The sequence below is a fragment of the Echinops telfairi genome, unplaced genomic scaffold, assembly GCF_000313985.2.
Source record: "Echinops telfairi isolate 266 unplaced genomic scaffold, ASM31398v2 ScPeMD7_7467;HRSCAF=8505_0, whole genome shotgun sequence".
Taxonomy (NCBI): domain Eukaryota; kingdom Metazoa; phylum Chordata; class Mammalia; order Afrosoricida; family Tenrecidae; genus Echinops; species Echinops telfairi.
Window position 1 is genome coordinate 5,529,537 of NW_022111367.1, and position 21,690 is coordinate 5,551,226.

The 21,690-nt window shown below is 40.2% G+C and overlaps 1 protein-coding gene across 3 annotated transcripts in view; it reads right to left on the reverse strand.

Annotated features, from left to right (window-relative positions):
- WDFY2 (WD repeat and FYVE domain containing 2) overlaps positions 1-21,690 on the reverse strand; it is a 206,353-nt gene that overhangs the window by 63,138 nt on the left and 121,525 nt on the right. For all 3 annotated transcript variants that reach the window (XR_006679435.1, XM_045283770.1, XM_004704266.2), the window contains exon 4: positions 2,964-3,018. Coding sequence is in view for 2 of the 3 variants with exons in the window: in XM_045283770.1 (XP_045139705.1) it covers positions 2,964-3,018 (55 nt within the window). In the remaining variant the exon portion in view is untranslated. The remainder of the gene's footprint in view (positions 1-2,963; positions 3,019-21,690) is intronic.

A 21,690-nucleotide genomic window follows, 5' to 3' on the forward strand; every position in this document is an offset into this window, starting at 1 on the left:
GGGAGCTTAAGTGGAGAGAAAATGTTTTGAGAATGATGAGGGCAATGAATGTACAAATATGCTTTACACAATTGATGTACGTATGGATTGTGATGAGTTGTATGAGCCCCTAATAAAACGATTAAAAAAAAGAAAAATAAACATATGCAGAATGAATTAACAGAACCAAATGACCTCTGCAATATCTTGTAATTTCCTAGTTTTCATAATAAAATTTCTGAAGCAAAAAAAAAAAACCTATCATTTTTTCCCCTGAGACAATGCAGATACTGTCCGCATTCTAAAATGATTAGCCACCCGACTGCACCCTTGGATTTGGGACTGGGGTACTCAGATGAGAGAGGAAGCAGAGAGTGACCAGTCCAGGAGTGTGAAAGTGGTGGTCAGTGGACCTTAGGGGGAACCTCATGCTTCAAAGTACCATTGAAATAGACAGCTCCTAGCAGCACATTTAAGCAGAACTGTCACAAGAACACTTATCCTTGAGGGCATCTTCCCTGCCCCCTCTGACCAGCCCCTGAGAGGCTGGTAATCTGTTTTAACATTACAACAGAAAGCAAGTTTTTAAGTGCCCTTAGGGCAATTCTTGTTTAAACTACCCCTCTCTCTCCTTATCAAGAGAGGAAATCTTTCTCCCAGGGACAGGAGTGCTCATTTCCCACCCCCATTAGGAGGGCAAACTGGAAATGAAATCCAGGAATGGGGTCATAAAACAAGGCGCCAGAAACTTTACCTAAATATACTTTTGTTTTACTTCTGGCAATACAGCTTAGTGGTATGTGTTTTAACTTGCTTTTTCTTCTGCTTTCTGTATTCTACCCTCCCTGAATAATATAAAAGAGGTTTGTCCAGGGAAGACAAGCACTGCAGCCTGGTGGAAAGTTCCTTTTGAACATCCCCACTGCAGTCTGGGTTAACCTGATTTAAAAAAAAACAAAATAAAGACTTCAATAATTCAAATTGGACATTGCAGTAGCCTTCTTTTATATCAACACCTTGACTCCCCCTCGCAGTAACATGACAGGTTTCTTTTATATCACTTCATTGTAGTGATCTTCTTTTATATCAACATCTTGATACCCCAGGAAGTTCCCCCTAAGCACCAATCCCCATATTTAGAGTACACAGAGCTCAATCAAATGGGAGACTAAACAGTGTAGGGCAACAACTCATCCTGACAGTGTCCAGAGAGTGTGTCATTGGGAAAATTGATGACGTTATCAGTGCAATTGCCTTATATACCCCAGGGGGACAACTGACAATGTTGTATTTTTTTGTTTCTATGGGTTTTTGTTCTCCTGCCTTTAAATTGTTGGCTTGTCTGTTTATGTATTTATTTTGCTGGTTGGTTTGTTATTGTTGTTGTTAGAGTTGGTCTTATGGGGTTTTGACTTTGTCATAATATGACCGCCAAAGTAAACCTGAGTCGTGCATAACCCACGGACAAGCAGATGGCTTCTGGACTCCTACTTAACTCTAGCCCCAATCCAAGAACAGTTAGTTCTGATAGCATGGCCCAGCTCAATACTCACATTCAGGAAATGATCACTGACGATAAGGGTGCTACAGCAAAGTGTGGTGAAGAAAGCAGATGGTGCCTGGCTGTCAATTGAAATAGTGTCTGCAGTTTTAAATGCTCGTATTCAAACAAGCGGTCATCTGAGTGAGGAGTCAATTAATTCCACATAGAATAAACACACCAGTTTGTGTGATCCAAAGATGACAATAATGATGAAGGGAAAAGTATCAGAGCTTAAATGGTGAATACCCAATTGGTAGAAGGCTACTGAGGGGAGTGGGAGCCCAAAACCCATCTGCAGAGTAGCTACTCAGATTAAGTTGCTGGCAGATCCCCTCTAGCCACAGGCAAGGGTCTTGAACAGCTTTACTATCAGACAGTGATCAGTGTAATTTGATTATGCTGGATGGAATTTGATACTTGGCCAGTTGACCTCCCTCTTGACCCAACCTGAATTTGTTCTAGGTGCAAATATTTCTTGCTTGTTCCATGACAAAAATCTCTTCCCTGGCTTTTAAAATATTGACGGTGGTTTTTTCTTTCCTATTTATTGTTTGCATTATCTTTATATTATTATTATTTTATCCATACCACTTTACTTTGTTTCTGTTTTTTACTGTTTCTGTTGGGTTTTCCAGTTTGTGAAGCACAGAAGGAGTATATGCATAGAGATAATAACTGATGCAAGAGTCTATAGGGTATGTAGGGGTGGGGTCTGGGAGATAGGGAGGGTAAGGAGATTTGGGGAGCAAACAATGTATGTAGGAAGGGTGAGGGAGCACTAGAACTGACTGTGATTTTACAACTCATTTTAAAAGTGATTAAACCATGAAAAAAAAAGTTATAAAATTGATTGTGGTAATGATGGTACTTTCTTCTTGATATGATTATCTATCAAATTATATAATATGTGGATTATATACAAATAAACTGTAAACAAATAAATAACCATATAGGAAAGAAACACATGTAAAGCATGATTCCTAACACCCCAGGCTTGCTGAACTGCTTCGAGGCAATGTGGTATAGTAACAATGGCTGTGGGATTTGGAGTTGCCCTGAGCTGTGCCTGGATCTGCACTTTAATACTGAAGTGCCACAGGAAGTCACCCAGCCTCTTTGGGCCCAAGCTTCTTGATATATTATTTTTTAATAAATTATTTTATTGGGGGCTCTTACAGCTCATACATAATCCAAATTGTATCGAGTAGAATTTGCGCAAAGACAGTGTACGTAGGAAGGGAGAGGGAGTACTAGACTGATTGTGTTGCCATCATCGTGTCCAAAACATTTATTTTTTAAGTGAGGATAATTTTCATCTCAAAGGACTGTTGCTCTGCTCTGCTCCGGTTTGCCCTGACTAAAGCAAACTCTGTCCTGTGGCTGTGAAAGTGACTGAAAATGTTTGCAACGTAGGTAACTGAGACACGATTCCCATCCCTACCTTGATAGCTTTTCACAGGCGTCATCTTGTTGTAATCTTCTGACAAAATAAACTCCTGCAAGACAAAACAATTATTAAGCAAAATGCGGTTTCAATGAATAACTGTTTTAGGAAAGCCAGACTGTATACAGCAACTATCAAAGAATTCTATTTTGCCAATCAAGTCAGTAATTTTATACCTCTGTGGCGGCACTATGGGTAAAGTGTTGTGGGTTAGGGGCCGGGTTGGTGGTTAAACCCATGCACGAGCTGCTCTGTGGGAGGAACATGTCCCTGTCTGCCCCATAAAGATAAAGTCTTGCAAACCGTAATAAGTTCTACTCTGTCCCAGTGAGTGATTACGAATCAGACTCAACTCTCAGTCACTGGGCTTTTGGTTTTTAAAAGTAGCTATCATAAACATGATAAAATGCAATAACCATGAAAAATGCAATTACCATAAATTTTTCCTTATAACTCTTCAATTGGCTAATGCATGAGAGAGAACGAGAGGAGAGACCGAGAGAGTGGGAAAGAGGAAAAGGGAGGGAGAATGGTGAGGGCGGTATCTCTACCTGTGTGACTAGCAAGTCGGGATGGGAGGAGACCCCAAGGTGAGTCCCAGAGAGGGAAAGAGAATGCACATAAAAGCTGGTGAGCTGGCACCAGGGGACTGTACATCCTCTGTAAGAACTGGAGGAGGCCTCTGAATCTAAGCGCGGGCTTCCAGGTCAGGGGCAAGGGGACAGAGGGGGAGCCAAAGAAGAGAAAAGAAAACAGGAAAAGTGTGCTGGCATGAAGCTCCAGAGCATCTTGGAAACGTCGGTCTATTCTGTGCTCAGTTCTCAAAAATGTAAACTCTAATATAATACATACTTATCAACTTCATTATTTCTATTCACTGCATTGTATTCCAACTTAAGAATGTACTATTAATGTTTTTCAGTACTGGTTATAATTTTCCAGTTTTTATTTTAAAAAAGCAGAAAACATTTTGTACCTTTAAATACCTATAGCTGTACTTCTACAAAAATAAAGCTCTAGATGTAGAACAGTTGGATAGAAAGGTATGATTGGTAGGCAGACATTTTACAGAAGACGGAGTTGACAGCCCAAAGGGCCATCAATCAGCATGGAATTTTTAGCCACATCCATAAGTAAAAGGGTCCTTCCTAAGAGATCAGGCACACATTAGAAGGCTATAGAAGAGACAAGCATAGTCGGGGCTAGTTACGTGTCATACACACATACACATACACACACACACACAATCTCACACTTATGCATGCCCACTTACAGCCCAGTAGGGACCAGTTATGTTACAGGTCACACGTATACTTTGAGAGCACAATTACTAAAAGCCCTCTCACACACACACACACACACACACACACACACACACACACACACACGCTCACCAGGTGTATGTGGGAGAAGATCAGTCAGGGTGTGGGACAAATAAAGTGAAAGTACAGCCTCACTCATTTCATTTTTGGTTGATCTCAAAGAATGGTTCCCTCTCCTGGACTCAGTGCTGGTCTCTACTGCTAGTAGATGGGGCACTCAACACTGGCAGTAGCCCAGTCAGCTTTCCATTCTTGCCACCATGGGCACTTTGTTCATGTGCTCATTGGGCAATAACAAGAGTGGCTCCTAGCCCTTTATTATTAAAGTCCTCCTTGGCAGAGGTAAGACTCTGGTGAGCATTCACATGAGAATTATCTTCACTTTTTTGGCCCATTCAGAGAAGTCTATCCAGATACCTCTTCCCCACACCCTCCGTCACTGATCTTCCAACCACGCTTCTTCTAAGTCCCTGTCCATCCATCCAAATCATTGAATCAGTAGACAGTCGCATATTCCATCACTTCTCCTTCCAAGAAAGCTAAATAACCAGGTGTTCTGCCCATTGGGAAGATTTCCCTTCACACTGTCTTTCAGAGAGGTCCCAGAGGTGATGTAGTACTGCTGCTGTCCACTTTCAAGGGATACCTGCAAACTGTGCAAAAGCAGCAGTAAAGCAAGCACAAGTTTCCTGCTCCTCAATCAACTGATCATAAGAAATTCCCCATGAGGCCATAGGGGCAGACTGGGGGAAAGAGTCCTTTGACAGGACTGGAGACCAGAGTTCTTCAGGCAGCTAGGAGCTATGGTGGCATAGTGGTTACATGTTGGGCTGCAGTTTGAAACCACCAGAGGTACTTCAGGAGAAAAGTGTGGCTTTCTATTCTTGTAGAGTTAAAGTTTCAGAAACCCACAGGGGCAGTTCTACCCTGTCCTGTAGGGTTGGTACAAGTCTGACTGGATTCAATGGTTATGAGTTTGGATTGGACTCTTTCATGCAGCAAAAAGGTATCTGCCTCAGGCAATGCTCCAGGTGCCAGATCAAAATCCACAGCTAATCTATTCATATGGGTGTGTGTGTGGGGGGGTGGGGTAGAGAATGGAGACATTTTACTCAGAGTGGCTTGATCTCTTCAGATGGGAGGGCTGTTGCTGGTGACCAGGGTGACTCAGTGAATTTAAGGGCTCAAAGACCCCATCTTCCAGACTGCTGTTATTGTTGGGTGCTATCCGGTCGGTTTTGACTCCGAGTGATCCTGGGTACAACAGAACAAAAACCCGTCCAGTCCTGGGCCATCTTTACAATTGTTCTAATTTTCAGCCCAGCTGTGTGCAGTCACTGGGTCAATCCATAGTGTTGACGACCATTCTTTTTGACTGCTCCTTTACTTTACCAAGTATAACGTCCTTCTCCAGGAACCAGATTCTTCTGATAACATGTCCAAAGTAAGTGAGATGAAGTTTCGCCATCCTCGCCTCTAAGGAGCATTCTGCCTTTATTTCTTTCAAGACAGATCTGTTTTTTCTTTTGGTAGTCCATGGTACTTCCAATATTCTTCACTAGCACTACAATTCAAATGCATCATTTCTTCTTTAGTCTTTCTTATTCAATGTCCAACTTTTACATGCATATGAAGTAATATGTAATACCATGGCTTGGGTCTGGTGCACCTCAATCCTCAATGTAACATTCTTGCTTTTCAACACTTAAAGGGGGTCTTTTGCAGCAGAGGTACTCAATGCAATACATCATTTGATCTCTTAGCTGCTGTTTCCATGAGTATCGACTGTGGACCCACGCAAGACAAAAATCCTTGACAACTTCAATGTTCTCTCCATTTGCCATAATGTTACCTACGGCTCCAGTTGTGAGGATTTTGGTTTTCTTTACATTGAGTTGTAATTCATACTAAAGGTTATAATCCTTGATCTTCATCAGCAAGTGCTTCAAGTCCTCCTCACTTTCAGCAAGCAACTTGTGTCATCTGCCTATCACAGGTTGATAATAAGCTTTCCTACCATCCTGATGGTGTATTCTTCTTCATATAATCCAATTTCTCTGATGAGCTGCTCAGTATACAGATTAAATAAGTATGGTGAGACACTGAAAACCTGACTCACACCTTTTCTGATTTTAAACCATGCAGTATAACCTTGCATTGTTTGCACAACTGCCTGTTGCTCTTCCTACAGATTCCTCATGAGCACAATGAAGTGTTCTGGGATTCCAATTCTTCTCAAGGGTATCCATAGTTTGTTATGGTCCACACAATTGAATGCTTTCATAGTCAAAACACAAGTAACCATCTTTCTGGTATTGAGCCAAGATCCATCTGACATCAGCATCAATAACACTTGTTCCACGTCCTTGTCTGAATTAAGCCTGAACCTCTGACAGATCTCTGTCAATGTCCTGCTGTAACCGTTGTTAGATCATCTTCAGCAAAATTTTATTTGCATGTGATATTAATGATATTATTCTATAGTTTGAGCATTCTGTTGGATTCTCCCACATGATCAACCCATATATCCCATCTCATGTTGTAAGATCCCATTTCTTTCCAATCAATGCCTTCATTTTAAATGAGACACCTTTCTAGGTTGATAATTAAGTGGGCCTTTTCAGCCATAAGAGTACTGTTATAGAAGAGAAGAGGCATTCTTATATGGTAAAAGTAGAAGCTTTGAGGTCTTTTATGTGACATTTGAGTTGGCCTTCCAAAGCTCTGAGTTCATCTATTTCCTTTTTCAGTTTATCTATTGTAAGTAGTACTAATCAACTTCCCTATAATCTCAGCCTGACAAAACTTTGGATGGATATCAAACACAGATCACGTAGATCACTTCTTGCCAACACTTCATCTATCAGTGGTGCTATTTTGGGGTATTAACTTTGGCACCATGGATTAAAAATGCTCTCTTTAACTAATAGTGACTGTGATCGTTACATAATATGGTGTCAATTTGAGGATTCAGAGTGAATGAAGTGGACGCTAGCCTGTCAATCAGGTTGACGACCTCATTTGGAGGTGCTTTCTGGAGATGGAACACACGCTCACTCCCTGCGAGACATTGCAGCTGACAAGACATATGGAATATACTAGTGCCCTGAGCTGGAAGAGACATGTGGAGACCCCTGCTAGTGCTGAGATGCTTACAATGCCACTGGATCCACAAGACTTCCCACCCACTGGCCTGTGATCTTCCTGCATTTGGCATATTGCATGCGTTTCATGAGTCTGAAGAGGACTTTATAGACAGGTTTTGGACATACAGGTTAATATCAGACTTATGGACTTGATCTGGACTGGGCTGGGATGTTTTCTCCATATTCAACTGTTCTTGTATATACAGCTCTTTCCTATACACATGACTATGAATTTCTCTAGTCTACCTGAACTAACACAGTTACAGACTTAGCTGTACTAAGCTGTCCCAAATTCCCAGTACCTTCAGGCCTAATCAGGTTGAAAACCGCATCTCCTTAGGAACAAAGCACATTTCTTCCTGAGTCACTATCTGGGTTTGACCTTTCAGGACTTGCTGTGACTTCAGTCAAAGGTCCAGAATTTAGAAAACCCATCTTTATAATTTTATTTCTCTAGAACCACTCCTGTACCAAATGTGTTAGGTGGGGTTCTTTGGAGACACAAAACCAGTGAGGCTGGCATGCATATTTATATAGAAAAGATTTATATCAAGAAATGGCTCACATAGTTATAGAAGCGGCTAAGTCCAGTATGGCTCAAGTCTATGAATCAGATATAACCTGAAGTCTTCTCCAAGTTCCTATAGCTGAAGGGGCAGAAAACAGGAAGCAAGAAGACAAAGAAGGGCAACCATAGGCTAGTGAATGACATGATGAATTAACTCAAGATCGGCAGAAGGAATCTAAGAGTGGCAGTCAGCTGATGGCTCTTGGGATTGGAAGGTAATATATAACAGGAATTCAATGAACCAGATGTAGGATCCAAATCTGGCAGAAGTCCAGTTAGCTTCCACACAGAGTCAATTTATGCTAAGGATTACACCATACCCCGAATGAAACTTTCTTCAATTGTATCAAGGTGGTGACCACATTAAGGAAATCTCTTTTCCACACACCTGCTTAGCTGCTTCACAGAAGATACTATCATGGGAGAATCCTGACCTGTCCAAGTTGACATAAAATCTAACTATCCCAGTGATGTAGTCAAGTTGAGACATATTTTATTGTTTTTTAGGTTGACACATATTTTAAAGGAATACCATTTTATCCGTAACAGTCAGCAAGAAGACAGTTTTTATACAAGGCTGTCTAGGATCAAAGTAGGTGTAGCAACAAGAGGTGCGTAAATTTCAGTAAATATAGTGGCTAAAACAAATAAAAGTTCTAGGGAATTCTCAAACGTTACAATGGAATTTCTGCTGGATCTTTTGGGAGTACATTTCATGACTCTGCTGTTGTCAACAGATTTTGTGAGGAAAGTCTTCAAAGCGTCAACATGGAAATGCCAAACCAGCCCTCTGGGATGGAGCCATATCACCTGACATCAGTGGCCTGAGAACAATGACCCAGCTTTGCTCCTGTTATTAGGTGCCGTCATTTGCTTCCATCTCATAGTGAGTTTATGTACAACAGAACAAAACACAGCCAAGTCCTGTACCAATCTCACAACTGTCGTTAAGCTGGAGCTCAATGTTGTAGTCACTACTGTTAAGAGTGACGTAATCACTAGTGTTAATACTGATTAACACTTGTCAATAGTGTTCTTTTATCTCCCTGTTGGTCTTCCTCTCTTGCACTGACTCTCTACTTTAGAGAGCACAGGTCCTTTTCCAGGGACTGGTTTCTCCTGATAATATGTCCCAGGTATGTGAGATGAAGTCCCCTCATCTTTGCATCTAAGGAGAATTCTGGCTGTACTTTTACCAAGATGGCAGTCCATGGTACTGTTCAATATTCTTCACCAGTACCCTGATTCAAATGCATGGTTCTTCTGTCTTCCTGACTCAATGTCCACCTTTCACATACAAGTTGGACATTTCCAACTTTTGCCATCCAATCTCACGAGTAATTGTCAATGCATGTTAATTGCGTGTTTGACCAATTTTGTATAGAAGATCATGATCAAATTCTTAAATTCTTCATCATTAGCTTTAGCAGATGGTGCATAAACTTGAACAATAGTTATATTACCCTGATTACCTTTTATGTGTATAAATATGATTTTATCAGATATAACATTGTTACTTCAAGATAGATCTTGAAATATTCTTTAGATGACGACTAGAATGCCATTGTTTTTTAATCTGTCATTCCTGGTATAGTCTGATTCATACTGGCCAATATCAGTCCACGTTAGTTCACTAATACTTAGGATAACAATTTTTATACATTCCATGTCATTTTTTATGACTTCCAATTTTCCTAGCTTAATATTCTGTACATTCCATGTTTTGATGATTCATAGATGCTTTCAGTTGTTTCTTCTCATTTTGTGTTGCACCCCAATAGCAAATGAAGTCCAAAAAGCTTCAATATATCCACATTATTGTGGCTGACTCTCTTAAGAAAGCAGTTCTTCCTTAGTTGTCTTTTGAGGGCCTACCAACTTGAGGGGCTCATCTTCTGGCACTCTCTCTGACAATGTTCCCCTATTCATAAGGTTTCAGTGGCTCATCTCTCAGAATTGGATGCCTCTTCTTTTTTTGAAGTCTGTGCTTAGACTGGAAACTCAGCTGAAATCCATTCACCAGCAGAGTTACCCAGCTGGTCATTGAAATACCAGTGACATAACTTCCAGCATCACAGCAACAGGTAAGCCACCACAGTTAACAAGGTAACAGACAAGGTTTATGTCACAGAGTGATGTAAACCTATAGTTTATATAAAAGACATGAGCAAAATATGTGTGTGAACAGAACTTTCTTTTTCTAGATGGACATGGTTAAAAACAGATAGTGATACCAATAAGCCCAATAACCATGATCACATCACATACAATTCTCTAGAAATTATACCATAAAATCACGATTCCTATATTAAAAAGCAACACAGCCGTGATGGCTGATAACATCTCCTCCATTTCTACCCTCAGTCTACTTGAGTAAAGGGATTGCTTATGAAGAGAAATATGCTCCATCTTCTACCCATTCAAATCATCAGTAACTTGCAGACCAGTCAGAACCCAACGTTGTCTTTTAGAGTAATATAATAAAGTAAAATAGTGACAAACTAAGTAAGAAACAGTTTTCAAAAATAACACTTTTGACAGTCTGTATTTTGGAAATCACTGGGAATTATTGTAATGGCTGAATGACATTAAAAGACTAAAGTGTTCTAAGAAAAAAGTTTGCCCCCACAAAGGTATTTCTTCCCTTTGGAACTGATCTATCAAATCTACCTGACATAGATTTTAACCAAAGCATCTTGGTTACTGCTAATGGAAGATGCTGCTCCTGTTGCTATGGATATTGTTGCTATGTGCTGGCCAAGCTGGTTCTTACTTAGAACAACCCTTATATACAACAGAAGGAAATACTGCCTGGTTGGTCCTGTGCCATCCCCACAATTTTACTGTTATTTCAAGCCCATTACTACAACCAGTGGGCTAATCCTTGTTGAGAGTCTTCCTCTTTTCAACAAGCATGATATTTATCACCAAGTATTAGTTCCTCCCGATAACATGTCTGAAGTTTGTGAGCCCAAAGAATGTGAGATGAAGTCTTGCTATCTTTACTTTTAAGGAGTATTTGGCTGTACTTCTTCCAACACAGATTTAGCCACCCTCCTGAAAGTATTATATTCAATATTCTTCACCAAGTCATAATGTAAAGACAGCATTTTCTTTTCCTTCTTTTTTTTTAAAATCATTTTATTAGGGACTCATACAACTGTTATCCCAATCCATACACACATCAATTGTGTAAAGCGCATTTGTACATCATTCTCAAAACATTTTCTCTCCACTTAAACCCCCAGCATTAGGTCCTCATTTTTCCCCTCCCTCCCCGCTCCCCCCTCCCTCATGAGCCCTTGATAATTTATAAATTGTTATTTTGTCATATCTTGCCCTGTCCGATGTCTCCCTTCACCCACTTTTCTGCTAAGACAGCATTTTCATGCATTTCAATTTCAACAAAAATTATAGAAACCACATTTACCTCCTACCATTTTTGCTGACTTTCATCCGTTTAACGAGACAAATATGCATCCACATTCATTTTCCTCTAAGCCTTCTCATCTCAAAATTCTCTGTGTGGTATACCTATCTCTATGGATATGCATCAATTTGTTGCAACAATAAATTGAGTACTAATCCAAATAAATCTGTTTAATTCATGAAAGCATTGTTGCAGTAATAAATATAAAGGTAGTCAAAACGTTTTCAGAACATAAACATCGAATATAAAAACAAATGATGCAGCAGAGATTGTTATACCGAATGACCCAAGCAAACTTTACAATACGATGAACCCAGTATCTCAAATGCCGTATAATGTTTATCATAAATTTGGTATGAGTATGTATCAAATAACTTCATTTCTAAGTTAATAATGTATAATTATGTTGTTGTTAAATAAGTTTTTTTTAAAAGAAGATGTGCAGTTTTGTTACATGTCAGTTTGACACGTGGCCATAGAGACAGGTATATAAGAAATGTCTGGAAACCCAATGGTAATGACAGTGCAGCTTTTTCTTGCATGCATATCCTGGGTCGGCAAATACCTTGGTGTGAGTCAAGCGAACAATGATCTCAAAATGGCATCTTTGCTTTTAAACACTTAAAAAGAGGTGTTTTGCAGATTTGTCAAATGAAATACGTTATTTGATTTCCTGACTTCTGCTCTTATGATCATTTATTGTAGGTCCATATAAAACGAAATAATTGACAACATATTTTCACAGTTCGGTATGTTGTTGTTTATTAACCCAGTTTTGAGTTTTCATTTTCTGGATGTGGAGAGGTAATGCTAATGAAGGATTTAGCCTTTTGTCTTCAACAGGAAATACTTCAAGTCCTCTTTGTTTCCAGCAAGCAGGGTTGTGTCATCTGCATATGGAAAGCTGTTAATGAGCTGTGATAGTTGGGTTTTGTGTCAACTGTCTCCACCAGGATTCTAAGTGGTTTGGCAGTTCAGGTCTGCATAGTCCCCCAGACTATGATCAATTCCACGATCAGATCTGCTGTGGGTAGCACAGCAGTTGTAAGATTAGATTAGTACATCCTCCTTAATTACAAACATGCAATCAAAATGCACTATTATTGCTAATCGGAATACAAAATGTGGAAACCAAAAAGGAGGAAAATGCAGTCTTGTGGGGTATGAAGCTGGAGACTGCGTGGTAGAACGTTGCAAGACCAGCAACTTGTTCATAGCAAACACCTTTATTCAAAAACTCAAATGGTAACTATACATGTGGACTTCACCAGATGAAATACACAGAAATCAAATCAACTGCATCCGTGGAAAGAGATGATGGAGAAGCTCAGTATCAGAAGCTAAAACCAGGCCAGGGGATGACTGTGGAGCAGACTACCAATTGCTCATTTTTAAGTTCTGGTTAAATCTGAAAAAAATTGAAATAAATCCACAAGAGCCAAAATATTACCTTGAGTCTATCCCACTAGGATTTCAAAAATATCTCTAGAGCAGATTTAACATATTGAACATTAATGACAGAAGAGCTAATAAGCTGTGGGATGACATCAAGATTATCAATCATGAAGAAAGAAAAAGATCATCAAAAAGACAGGAAAGATTCAGGACCAGTGGTGAGAGTGGTGATACCTGGAGGGTGGAGAGAAGGTGGGGTAGAAAGGGGGAACCAATTACAAGGATCTACATATAACCCCCTCCCTGGGGTACGGACAACAGAAAAGTGGGTGAAGGGAGATATTGGACCGTGTAAGATATGACAAAATAATAATAATTTATAAATTATCAAGGGTTCATGAGGGAGAGGGGAGTGGGGAGGGAGGGGGGGAAATGAGGAGCTGATATTAGGGGCTCATGTAGAAAGCAAATGTTTTGAGAATGATGATGGCAACAAATGTACAAATGTGCATGACACAATGGATGCATGTATGGATAGTGATAAGAATTATATGAGCCCCCGATAAAATGATTTTTTTTAAAAAAGGAAAGAAAGAGATCAAAGTGAATGTGAGAAGAGACTTTGAAACTTGCTCTTAATAGTAGAGTATCTTAAAGCAAGTGGAAGGAATGATGAAGTCAAAGATCTGAACAGAAAATTTCAAAGGGCAGCTCCAGAAGACAAAGTAAAATACTATAATGAACCTTACAAAGACCTACAGAGAAGAACATGATCAGCATATCTCAAAAACTGAAGGAACTCAAGAAAAAAATTCAAACTCAAGTTGCAATATTGAGAGATCCTCTAGGGAAAATAATGAATGACGCAGGAAGCTTCAAAAGATGATGAAAAGAAAACGCAGAGTCAGTGTACCAAAAAGAACTAGTCCACAGTCCACTGTTTCAAGAGATAGCATATGAGCAAGAACCAATGGTGCAAAAAAAAAAAAAAAAGAACCAATGGTGCTTGGAAGGAAGATGCTCAATTTTTACTGGAAGCATTAGCCAAAAATAAGGCTCCAGAAATTGATGAAATATCGATTGAAATGTTTCAAAGGGCTGATGAAGCACTGTAAGCGCTTACTCATCTATACCAGGAAATTTAGAAGACAATTACTTGACCAACTAACTGAAAGAGAGCCATATTTGTACACATCCAAAAGAAAAATGACCCAACAGAATAACATCATAGATATCACATGAGAGTAAAATTTTGCTGCAGATCATCCAACAGTTGCAGCAGTGCAATGATAGGGAGCTACGAGAGGTTCGGGCTGGATTCAGAAGAGGACATGAATAAGGGATATCACTGCTGATGTCAAAAGGCTCTTGACTGAAAGCAGAGAATACCAAACAAGATGTTTATTTTGTTGTTGTTGTTTTATTGACTATGCCAAGGCTTAGACTGTGTGTATCATAACAAACTGTGGATAACCTTGAGAGGAATGGGAAGTCTGGAACAATTCATTATGCTCATGCAGAACTTGTACATGAGTCAGGAGACAGTTATGTAACTAGAACAAGGGAATACTGCATAGTTTAAGATCAGGAAAGGTATGGGTCAGTGCTGTATCCTCTCCCATATTTATTCAGTTGGACACTGAATAAGGAAGACTGAAGAATGATGCATTTGACTTGTGGTGCTGGAGAGGAATGTTGATCCCTTCAGGACCAGTGGTGTGAGTGGCAATACTGGGAGGGTAGAGGGTGGGTGGGTTGGAAAGAGAGAACCGATTATAAGGAGGAGCTATATGTGACCTCCTCCCTGGGGGACGGACAACAGAAAAGTGGGTGAAGGGAGACATCGGACAGGGCAAGATATGACAAAATAATAATTTATAAATTATCAAGGGCTCATGAGGGAGGGGGGAGCGGGAGGGAGGGGGAAAATGAGGACCTAATGCCGGGGGCTTAAGTGGAGAGGAAATGTTTTGAGAATGATGAGGGCAATGAATGTACAAATGTGCTTTACACAACTGATGTATGTATGGATTGTGATAAGAGTTGTATGAAGCCTTAATAAAACGATTTAAAAAAAACAAACCAGAGACTGCTAAAAGAACAAACCAATCTGTCTTGGAAGAACTAGGGCCTGCGGGATCCTTACAAGAAAGGATGGTGAGACTTCATCTAACACACTCTGAACATGTGCTCAGGAGAGACCAGTCCCTGGAGAAGGACATTGTGTTTGGCAAAATGGAGGGGCCGTGGAAAAGAGGAAGGACTTCCAGGAGAAGGATTGACCGAGTGTCTCCAACAGTGGGCTCAAGTGTAGGGACAACTGTGAGCATGGTGCATCTGCGGGTAGTGTTTTGTTCTGTTGTGCATAGGGTCGCTGCGGGTTGGCACCCACTGGACGACACTAACAACAAAAACAACACAGCCTCCTTCCTCAAGTCCTAACACTGGTGCAACTGAAAGGAAATTTTGTTGGGGGTGTAGCCTACTCCTATTTAGGTGGGCTTTGTGGAAAGGCTTGTCTCTTGCTGGTCTGGATCCTGCATCGCTCAGTGAGCTCCAATTTTGAGAGTGAGTCAATGTGCTGGCATATTGCCTGCCAAACGTGGAGCTATCCGCTGCCTGCCATGACGCTTTGGACTCAGTTGACTCATCACCACCAACTGCAGTCTTGCTGCTCCTGGGTTTGTCTTCCTGCTTCCTAGTTCATCAACTCCAGCAGCTACGTGAGTTGGGAAAAACCTTCCATTTAATATCTGACCCACAGACTTGAGCCAGATTGGATTTGTTTACTTCTACAACTGTGTGAGCCACTTTCCTAATATAAAGTTCTTTCTTTCACGTAAGCATCACTGGTGTGCTTCTCTAAAGAAGCTAGCCTAACACATGAGCCTTCCTCCCATTGCAGCGCTGTGCTCTTCTTCATGTAGGTCATCTCTTGATGTACGGCATGTCAAATGAATGCATATGGTAAAAGAATACAACCCTGATTACATCTTCCCTGACTTCAAAGCACACAGTATCTCCTTGTTCTGGTCCAATGGCTGCCTCTTACTCTATGTATAGGTTCTGCGTGAGCACTATTTATTATTCTGGAATTCTCACAATATTATCCATAATTTGTTATGATCCACATGGTTAGATACATTTACATAGTTAGTAAAACACAGGTAAACATCTTTCCGGTATCTCCTGCTTTTAGCCAAGGGTCCACCTAATGTCAGCAATGTTATCCATCCCTCACTCCACATACTCTTCTGAATCTGGCTTGAATTTCTGATAGTCCCTTGGAAATGTACTACTGTAACCATTTTTAAATTATTTTCTGCAAAATTTTACTGATGCTGATAGGAGCTTATATTTATGAAGCATTTGATAAGGCAAGCATTATTCTGTACTGTGTCGGAAATCTTAACAACTCGTGGAACATATATACTTATTGTCCCTATTTATAAACAAGGAAATTGAAGCAAGGAAAGAAAAGCAATGTGTCCAGCACATCACATTTGACACCAATATTCTGATTCAGGAGCCTGGCCTCTTAACTTCTATCCACTGTCAACCAAGTAGATTAATGCATGCACTCCCTAACTCACTGTGTTAGTCTGGGTTGACTACAGAAACAAATTCAGACATTCATGTGTGTATAAGAAAGAGCTTTATATCAAAGAGTAATTGTACAGCAGGGCTCAAGGAGAAATAGCCACTGCCTTGTGGAACATGGCTAAATACCAGGTCTGTGCCAGTTCATGCCTCTTTGGACTACGTCCAATGACAGATATAGGTGTAGCATCATATGGTTTTATTGTTTTTTAAAGTGAAAGTAATTCTTCTGTTTATCCCCCTCTAATCGTTTTAAAGCAATGGTTCTCAACCTGTGGGTTGTGACCCCTTTGGGGGTCGAATGACCCTTTCACAGGGGTCACCCGATTCATAACAGTAGCAAAATTACAGTTATGAAGTAGCAACGAAAATAATTTTATGGTTGGCGGGTCCTCATAACATGAGAAACTGTCAAGAGTCGTGGCATTAGGAAGGTTGAGAACCACTGTTTTAAAGACTCCAAACAAGACCCTTGAAGCACGGGATCCCAAAGGGATACTGACCGGAGAGGCAGAAGACGTGGCTCAGGGAATAGGCTTGGGGTTGTGCTGATTCTATTGCACAGAAAGCGCAGAGGAGCAGGCAGAGCTGGGTGCCTCCACTTCTCCCCAAGCTCTCTTTCTTTTGCTTCACTCCCACTGGTGTAAACCACCATACCTCCAGCCTCCACCAGCAGCTAGAGTGGGAGTAGCAGCAGCAGTGATATGAATGGCCAGAAGTGGGCTCCCATATCGCCTTAATATGACATTCACATAATGTCCAATTTCACAGAACATAACCTGGACATTAAGCACTGCAAGTCTGTATATGCATTAATCAAATTGCCGTTCGAGCAAGTATAAAATAGTAACTATTACAACTGTTACAGAGGACGGGCACAGACGTGAACTAGTTGGAAGAAATGAACTGAAGATCACATTGAAATCTGAAGGAGCAGAGGGAGGAGAAAGCACATCCAACTCTCAGAAGAAGAACGATCTAGAGGCATGGTGCAAGTAGGGAACATGGGAAGGACCAGGGACTGAAATGCCAAGAGGAAGGACACTGACTGAAGGAAAATGACACCGTGGAGGCAGGCAAGAAGCACACTTTGTAGAGTCACAGAGGCTATGAAGAAAGTGTTGGTCTGTGTCCAAGGAACAATGGGAAGCTACTGAAGAGGACGTTACAATATAGAAATTTTCATGTTGAACAGGGATATCCATCTGTTCTACGTCATGATCCCTGTTAGACGTGTGCCTATCTTTATGGTTGGTTGGTTGGTTTGTGGGGGTTGTTTGTTATCTTTTTGTTTGGTGTTTATCTATACAAGATATGCAAGATAAGCAATCTTACGGAGACAGCCTAATGGGTTGTCCCCCTGGACTCAGCCGATGGGTTCAGGGGAACATGGGAAAGGAGGTGGTCAAGGGGAGGGGAGCGGGGAGCCAATAATGACAGGCAAAGGGGAATAATAAGTTTTCTAAAACTGACAGTGAGAAGGGTGCAGGTTTTCTGATCATGTTCAATTGATTTGTTTCTGGGAGGAATTAATGAGAGGTGAATGATGGATAAACATAATAGTGGGGTAGGAGGAAAAAAATATGTATATATCTGTGTGTATTTGTTTATATGTATGTATATATAAGCACTCGCAACAATGAAGCACATGGACTTTGGGCTTCTACTTAAATTTTGCCTCAATACAAGAACGGTGTGTTCTATCAATCTGGCATTATATGATATTCACTTCTCTGACATGATTGCTGAAGACAAAATGGCTGCATAAGCAAATGTGGTGAAGAAAGCTGATGGTACCTAGCTATCAAAAGATATGGTGTCTGGGGTCTTAAAGGCTTGTAGTTAAACAAGTGGCCATCTAGCAGGGAAACAAAAAGCCTAGATGGTAGAAGCACACCAGTCTGTGTGTTCATGAGGTATAAACAGGAAGAGGTATCAAAAGTCCAAATATACACAAGCAAATCAATGTGAAGGGGCATGGATGTAGTGGAGAACCCAAACCCACCTGTATGATAATTGGGCAGACCCTCAGAAGAGCCACATGGAATGGATGATAAAAGACAGGATGCCGTATGGTACTAATGAACCACATAAGTATCCTTTAGTTCTCTTAATACTTCCTCCCTTACTATTATGGTTACTTGTTTTATTTCATTAATCAAGTTAGATTTGCATATGTTCGACATTGAATGGTGTAAGATATGACAAAATAATAATAATTTATAAATTATCAGAAGCTCATGAGGGTGGGGGGAGCACGGAGGGAGGGGGAAAATGAGGAGCTGCTACTAAGGGCTCAAGTAGAAAGCAAATGTTTTGAGGATGAGGGCAACAAATGTACAAATGTGCTTGACACACAAAGGATGTATTATGGATAGTGATAGTTGTACAAGCACCCAATAAAGTGAATTAAAAAAAGATTATGCAGTACATGAGAGTTAAAATTAGATAACCCTTCAGAAATAGTTGCAGAAGTAATGGTTCCCTGAGGGTATGGGAAGTGGGTGAAAAGGGGCGGGGGGTAGATAGAGTTGATTTCCATGATGACTGTATAACCTCACTCGGTGGGACTGAACAACAGAATTGAATGTGGATGAATATACTGGACTATGTAAGATATGTCAATACAACTATTATATAAAAAAATAAAAATGTCTATCATGATCCCAATTCTACCCAAATCCGGCTAGACCAGAGGATGTATATTGGTACAGATAGCAACTGGAAACACAGGGAATCCAGGACAGATGACTCCTTCAGGACCAGTGGTAAGAGTGGCGATGCCTGGAGGGTGGAGGGAATGTGGGGTAGAAAGGGGGAACCGATTACAAGAATGTACATATAGCCTCCTCCCTGGGGGATGGACAGCAGAAAAGAGGGTGGGGGGAGACGTCGGACAGTGTAACAAAACAATAATAATTTATGAATTATGAAAGGTTCATGAGGGAGGGGGAAGGGGGAGAGAGGGGGAAGAAGAGCAGCTGATATTAAGGGCTAAAGTAGCAGGCAAATGTTTTGAGAATGATGAGGGCAACAAATGTACATATGTGCTTGACACAATGGATGGATGTATGGATTGTGATAAGAATTGTATGAGCCCCCAATAAAATAATTTTTAAAAATTAAAATGTAATTTAATTTGAAAAGATCTATAGAAGAAAAAAAAGAAGAAGAAATTTGCATGTTGGAAAGCAGCTCCAATACGGAAGAGACTGGAGGAGGGACAGAAGCTAACCAGTGACAGAGGTAAGTGAGGAGTCCAAAGGAAGAGATGGTGGAACAGGGTAATGGTGGTGGTGAAGGTGGCACTGTTGACAGTGAAAAGGAGTGGCTGGAAGCTGAGAAAGAGGAGCTATAAGTCCATACATTACAGCTAATAAAAGTTGGGGAGGGAAAGGAAAGATGCCAAAGATCCTTGGCTGTGTAACAGGATGGACCATGCCTTTTATTCACAAAAATAGTTAACACCGAAGAGAATGAGATCTGTGGGGAGAAATAAGAGTCTGATTTTGAACCATTTAATAGGAAATATTAAGATCTCAGAAGAAGAACTGGATCAACACAAGTAGCCAGTGAAGTCTTAACATATCTGAAATTGCCCACAGAAAGAAGGAAGAGTCTAGAAGTAAATGCTGAGGAACTGCAACAATAAATGGATGGTTAACGGGCAATCTACGCTGAAAACAGATATGAAACAGAGAATAGCAGGAAAACCAGGGGAGTGCTGTGTTATAGATTTATATATTTTTTAAGGATTTCAGGAAGAAACAGTGAATAAATGCTCGATGTCAGAGGGAGGTAAAATATAATGAAGACTTAAAAACAGCAACCAGATTTAGCAACATGGAGACCTTTTGAGACCACAGCTAGAGCTGTTTTGTTAAGAGAATGAAACTGCTAGCCAGACTGGAGTGCTTTGAATATAAAGTGGGAAGGCAGAGAATGTAAAATATGATTATAACTCTTTTTTTTTTTATAACTCTTTTTGAGACGTATGATTATGGAAGAAAGGAGGAGTATATGGCATTAGGTAGAGAGGAATAATGGTTGAATGAAAATTGTAATGTTTTATTTTTAATAAAAACAGACAAGTATGTTTAAAAGCCAATGGCAATGATTCAAATAAGGAGAGATAAGAAAGGTATAAAGTGTATAAGATGGCACAGGGAAGTAACTTCTTATACTTTTTTTTTCACATAGAACTCAATTACTAGTCAATGCCTTCCTGAAGCATAGAGATGCTTCCTTGATGTGACCAAGACAAGATGAATACCTGCTAAAATAATGCAATTTCCAATCAAGAAACCCATTTCGGACAGCTAATTCCTGTAGATGGTGTATTAATGATTTCAACCCACTATTTCCTCTTTAGGCTATCCTCAGCGTTTAATATAAAATACAGAGCACTTTGGATGCTGTGACAGATATTCATGTTACACTGACAGTCTAATAATTGGATTAAAGGACCTTCCAAAAATGTATAGTTGCAATAGAAGTGCCACAAAACAATCTAGGATCCAAAACACAGATCACTCTTGGGATGTGCTTTCACTACTGCTTGATCAAGTTTCTCGATGGCTTGTAGGTACGAAGCAAAAGATGGCATCACTAGATATACTGTTGTTGTTGTCAGGTGCCATTGAGCTGGTTCCAACCTATAACGACCCTATGCACAACAGACACTGCACAGTCCTGTACAAGAGCATGTGCAAAATTAAGGGGGACAGGCTTGTTTCCAAAAAGCTCCGTTATCCACACAAATGTTGAAGGCACAATAACTCCCACAACAGCAACGGTTAATTGACAATAAAGCAACATGCGTGCATTAGAGACAGTGAATAAATAGTGAACAACTAGCATCTCAGCACTCTAGCACTCTTTTTTCATTAAGCATAGCTTCAGCATCTGAAGTGCTACATATATATCCAAAGCGAAACTAACTCACTGACATTGAGTCCATTCTGTTTCAAGGTTACACACACACTTACACACACACACACACACACACACACACACACACAAAGGAATTCCTCACACTGGAAAATATCCAGTGCCATAAAATAATGAGATGATAGAAATAATAGTCTTTGATGGTAGAGAATGAATGACACCAATCCCCATTCATGTATCTCTCATTCACAGTGATCACATGTATGTCAGAGTAGAATCGTACCCCATAAGGTTTTTAATTGCTGATTTTCCTTTCAATTAGATTACCAGGTCTTTCTTCTTTTTTTTTTAATTAATCAATTTATTGGGGCTC